This window comes from Lactuca serriola, chromosome 9, assembly GCF_051521515.1.
Source record: "Lactuca serriola cultivar US96UC23 chromosome 9, Lser_US96UC23_V15, whole genome shotgun sequence".
Lineage (NCBI taxonomy): Eukaryota > Viridiplantae > Streptophyta > Magnoliopsida > Asterales > Asteraceae > Lactuca > Lactuca serriola.
In genome coordinates, this window is record NC_136416.1 from 32,993,128 (window position 1) to 32,999,148 (window position 6,021).

General features: G+C 36.4%; 1 protein-coding gene across 1 annotated transcript; it reads left to right on the forward strand.

Annotated features, from left to right (window-relative positions):
• The first annotated feature begins 1,019 nt into the window (after positions 1 to 1,019).
• On the forward strand, positions 1,020 to 3,141 carry ADSS (adenylosuccinate synthase). The gene is made up of 4 exons (XM_079019397.1): positions 1,020 to 1,403; positions 1,613 to 2,305; positions 2,382 to 2,693; positions 2,785 to 3,141. The coding sequence occupies exons 1-4, from the start codon at positions 1,083 to 1,085 to the stop codon at positions 2,953 to 2,955; spliced, it is 1,497 nt and encodes a 498-aa protein (XP_078875523.1). The 5' UTR covers positions 1,020 to 1,082; the 3' UTR covers positions 2,956 to 3,141.
• The last annotated feature ends 2,880 nt before the right edge of the window (positions 3,142 to 6,021 follow it).

Sequence of the window (6,021 nt, forward strand, 5' to 3'; positions counted from 1 at the left end):
TACTTTTTTTTTTTAATTTTTTAATATAAAAAGATGGAGTCCTAATCATATTACCATATTTTGATATATAAAATTTAAATACCACTAGTTGGAAAATAAATCTAGAGAAAATTACAAAAATACTCTTTATAGTTTTTACTTTTAGTTATATTTATTAATTTTTTAATATTTTTTTAATAATTAATGGTCCCCGATTAATCCCCGTCTAGCCGATTAATCCCTTGACCCAGACCACTGCCAGGCCTACGTCGAGAGTTTTCTGCAACCTTGATACACACACACGAGCATCATATGTCAGTCTTCACTCATTAGTTATTAATTAAAATTGCTAAATGAAATTTTCTAAAAAAAGATAAATAATCAGTACATTACTATTTTCTAAATATATATTTGAATATTTTTATAAGCTATTTATCTATTATACTTTGATAATCAACTCATTCTCAATTAAAACTCAAAACCGAAGCGATTTAATATCTTCTGTGGCATGGTAAATTGTAAATAACTAGGTGTGGTACCCGTATATTATACGGGTTTGATAAAACAAAAAATTAAATATAAAAGTTTAGATAAAATTTTATTTAATTTTGAAATTTTAGATTTGAAATTTAAAATTTAAAATTTAAAATTTAAAATTTGAATTTAAAAGGAAACATATTAAATACTATATTAATACTAATATTGTAATATATTTGTTATTTTCAATTAAGACAATTATTAATGGAGGTATAAATATGATGTGTTAATTAAAAAGATATAAACAAATGAGAAAATGACAAATGGAAAAAATAATTATTCAAAAATATCAAAAAATGACATGTGTCCAAATTAATAAGATAGTGACATGTATCAAAATTATTTTTCATATTTTAATAGTTTTAGTTTCGATTTTTCTGTTCTTTCGACCATGTAATTGTAATGGGAATCCTCAATATTCCTCATTACCAAAGGAGGGATATTTTTGAAAACATTAATATACTTAGAGGGCTTTTAATGTAATTAACCATTTTTTAACATCTCTCTGACTGCGCGTTCTTTTCTGTGGAAAGTGGAAACCCTTGCTGTCGCTCTCTCATACAGCCATGAATATCACCTCTCTTCGGCTAGACACAAACCCTATCACTGCTCCGCGGAGGGCCTTCAATGGCGCTGGTGGAAGCTGTCTCAACACGCTACCTCGGCGCATTGCTGTTCTCAACCACCATCAGTGGAGGAAATCCGGTCCGATTTCGTGTTCAGCATCTCCGCCAGTCGCTGTGGAAGAACAAACTAGCAACAATTCGAGTCGAATCGAAGCTCTGAGTCAGGTATCCGGAGTGTTGGGTTGTCAGTGGGGCGATGAAGGCAAGGGAAAACTAGTTGACATCTTAGCGAAGCATTTCGACGTTGTCGCTCGGTGTCAGGTTAGTCCTTCCTATCACTCTCAGTGCTACATTTAGGTTTTTTTCAATGTCTATCAGTTTTAACAGTGAAATTTACGGATGCCATTCCATGATCTTTACACGATTATTGCTTGATTTCATTTTAAACCTAGTTTCCTTGTTTCAAGTGTACATAACATCTTCACATTAATCCCACGAGTTCCGAAATAAGATGTCTATTTTAACTCCAGGGCGGAGCAAATGCTGGGCACACCATCTACAATTCTGAAGGCAAGAAGTTTGCACTTCATCTTGTTCCCTCAGGGATTCTCAATGAAGAAACCATGTGTGTTGTTGGAAATGGTGTTGTAGTCCATCTTCCTGGATTCTTCAAAGAAATTGATGGCCTTGAATCCAATGGGATCTCCTGCAAAGGAAGGATTCTGGTATCTGATCGTGCTCACTTGCTATTTGATTTCCATCAAGAGGTAGATGGGCTTAGAGAAGCTGAATTAGCCAAGTCCTTTATTGGCACTACCAAAAGAGGAATCGGACCTTGTTACTCAAGCAAAGTCATTCGAAATGGTATAAGAGTAAGCGACCTAAGGCGAATGGATACTTTCCCTCAAAAGCTCGATCTTTTGTTATCAGATGCAGCTTCAAGATTCAAGGATTTTAAATACACCCCTGATATGCTTCGGGAAGAAGTTGAAAGGTACAAAAAGTTTGCTGAGAGATTGGAACCATTCATCTGTGATACAGTCCATTTCATGAATGAATCTATATCACAGAAGAAGAAGATCTTGGTGGAAGGTGGTCAAGCTACCATGTTGGATATTGATTTTGGGACATACCCTTTTGTAACCTCTTCTAGCCCTTCAGCTGGTGGAATATGCACTGGCTTAGGGATTGCTCCTAGAGCCCTTGGGGATATCATTGGAGTGGTAAATTTACCTCTTTTCATTTTACTGCAGCATTGTGCTTTGAAAACTCTACCCAATTATTGATTTTTTGATACAGGTAAAGGCATACACAACTAGAGTGGGGTCCGGTCCATTTCCAACCGAATTATTAGACAAAGCGGGCGACCTTCTCCGGTTTTCCGGGCAGGAATTTGGCACAACCACGGGTCGTCCACGTAGATGTGGTTGGCTTGATATTGTTGCTCTTAAATATGTTTGTCAAATAAATGGATTTTCTTCTTTAAATCTCACAAAACTTGATGTTTTATCCGATCTTCCCGAAATCCAATTGGGTGTTTCTTACAAAAATCCCGATAATACCCCCATCAATTCATTCCCTGCTGACTTATACGTCCTCGAACAGTCAAAGGCAAGTTTTGATTCTTATAATTTTCTTTACACGTGTTGTGGAATTAATTATAAGTTATAACAACTGATTTCGTGTGTGTGTGTGTTTTTAGGTGGAGTATGAAACGATGCCAGGGTGGCAGACTGATATTTCATCTATAAGAAACTACTCTGATTTGCCAAAGACCGCGCGTCAGTATGTTGAAAGAATAGAAGAGCTGGTTGGTGTGCCTATTCATTACATCGGTGTGGGGCCCGGACGTGATGCTCTTATATACAAGTGAGCAAGCAGGATTTATAAGATTAATAAGTTGTTTGTTTGGTTTTGTATTGTTTGATGTATTTATTCTCCCTTGAGAGATGTATCAAGAGTTATGGGATGCTACATTTGTGCTCAAATAGGGCATGGCAAAACATATGTTGTATTACATCTCACGTGCATTGGATTGAGAACAAGAGTTTTGTTAACATGGTATAATTGCAATTTTTTGGGACATGGACTCGTTCTTGATCTCTTGTGTGCAAAAGACGTGAATACCCTTATCCTCTAGAAGGATAACACAAGAAAGTTTGTGTAGTTGTATCGAGTTTCAAGCTGTGTGGATTTGGATTGTTCTGATGGTTGGGGGATACGTTCAAAGGAAGCAAATCAATTCAGGCTTTTATCCAATGAAAAACTTGTAAACTTATTGAGGAAACGACTAGGAAAGGTTTGCAAGGAAATTACAAGTTGGAGGACCAAAAATGCAAATTAAATAATTGCTGATAATGTTAAAATGATAGCAAAACCTGAAGGGAGTATTTTGTTAAGACAAAATTGCAAAAATGGTCCCTGTGGTATGTATTTTTTTGGGGTTTTAGTCCAAACAGTGACTTTTTTGGATTGATGGTTCTTTTGAGGTAGTTTGTATGTGAAAATAGTCCCTCCGAAAATTGAAATGACTATAATACCCTTGGGGTATTTATTTTTCATTTTTCTTTCATTTTTTTAAATTAAATATTTATTTATTTATTTTAACAATTAAAAAATAATGGATGACCTCTCTCTCTCTCTCTCTCTCAAGCAAACACACACTCCAGATCATCGACATTCATCATCTTCCTCTTGCCGGTAGATGGACTCAGATCGACTTCCACCTTTACCCACAAACTTGGATAACAGATGAGAGAACTTATTGCTCTGTTCGATGTGGGTCACAAAGACCTGCATTTGCTGTCGTATTGAACTCAAATCCAAGATAGAAAAGCTCATCTTCTAGTGCCTTCTGCTCCTATTTTAACCCCACAATCTCCAGATCTTCTTCTTCCTCTTCATCATCTCTTCGCATATTCCCTGGATATTTCCCCCATACTACTATTCATTTGCCTCATAAACATCGATCACAAACCACTCATTCGCAAACTCCTATCGATCCGGATCCACTTTTCTGAATCCCTACATAAACATCAACCACCAGATTAGATCATCTAAGGAAGAATCGTTGAAGTCGATATCTTTTCAGATGAACGAGAGATAGAGAAGATGAAGAATGTGGATTTCGTTTTTGGTGGGGATTTGGCGATGGCTGATCGGAAGAAAAAGAGGCACGAAATCGATAGCAAACAAGCAACCCTCTTCAATGATTGATTGGTTTGAGGAAGGAGATGAGCGATGCAGAAAGGCTGCTCGCGCAGTTCCTAATCCATTGTTTCTTCTGCCTCGGAAGTGATATGCGAGGGTGAAGGGTTAGACGGGGGCTGCAGCGGATCTCGGTGGTGTTTACTCAATCGAAAGAAGAAGAAAATGGGTCTTCGATTCCTTGACTGACCAAAGGGAAGAAGATGAGCAGAAGCAACCATTTCAAAAAGATGGATCAATAAGCAGAGGTAGAGATGTATAGCTGATCTCTGGGGAGTCCTCGTGATTTCCTTTCTTGTCTTCAGCAGTAGAACACAAAGAAAGAGTTGGTGTTCGTCAGGAAGAAGGGGAAAAACGAGAGAGAGAGAGAGAGAGAGAGAGAGAGAAAGAGAGAGAAAGAGAGAGAGAGAGAGAGAGAGAGAGAGAGAGAGAGAAAGAGAGAGAAAGAGAGAGAGAGAGAGAGAGAGAAAGAGAGAGGTGGGTCCCATTCTTGATTTGATTTAATATTTATAATTAAATAAAAGAAAAAAATATTTAAGTAAATGGAAAAAAAAATAAAAGGGCAATATAGTCTTTTCAAGATTATCTGGGACCAATTCTACAATGAAAATAGTCCAAAAGGACCATCAATCCAAAAAAGTCACTGTTTGGACTAAAACCCCAAAAAATTGCATACCACAGGGACCATTTTTACAATTTTGTCTTTTGTTAATAAATTGTTTATATATTCAAATTAAAAAAAAAATTACGGGATTGATTCTTGAAGTTTACAGAAAGTGGTGTGGTCAGTTTTTAACTTCTAATTTTTTTTATTTTTTTTTATTTTTATGCTGCAAGTTTTTTATTTTTAGGTAAATTACAAGGATGGTCCTTGTGGTTCAGGGTAATCTGCATGTTTGGTCCTTAAAAACTTTTTTTTTTAACTCGGACTGTCCTTATAGTTTGGTTTTATTTCGTGTTTAATCCCTCTTACATCTAAAATGACCCTTTTACTCTTTTTTAAATTTACATATTGCTTTTTTTTAATTTAATAATAATCCCGGTTAAAGAAAAGATCCCATGCCGTCTCCACAAGAAACGTTCAATTCGTTCTCTCGCCATCTCTCTCTCATCTCTCATTCTCTCTCTCTTAGCCGTTGTCAGAGAACCAACGGCTTGAGAGCAACTGCACTCTGTCGAAGTCAATCACCATCGTCACTCTGCCACACACCCTATATGAAACCTTGATCTGTCATCCTCCACTATCTGAATCAACCCTACCCTATTCAATCTTAAGGTGGCTGTCTCTTGTTCCTCTTTATGCATCGTAAGATGGGTTAGTGGTACATGAGAAAGAAAATTATTGACAGAGAATCAAAAATCGATTAGGGAAAGGGAGGTTGACTCCTAAGCAAAATTTCTTTGAATCGGGTTTGATCTAAATGTTTGGTTTAAAAATCAAATTGAGGCAAAATTTCTTTGAATCGGGTTTGTATGCCTTCTATTTCTTAGGGTGTGGGTAAAACAACCTTACTCGTTAGGGTTTAATTTGGAGAATCTCAGAAGTTTTAATCCCAATTTGGTTTCCGACTTTTTATGACATAATTCACCATTTTGGCATGACAATGCATTTACATTTTCTTCAGCATGTTGTAGACAATATTTTGAGGTGGAAAGAACAGATTTAGTATTAGATAAAACAAGATTCGAGTAACTGATTGAAGGGTTTTGTCTGCGAATATCTTTTCACCCG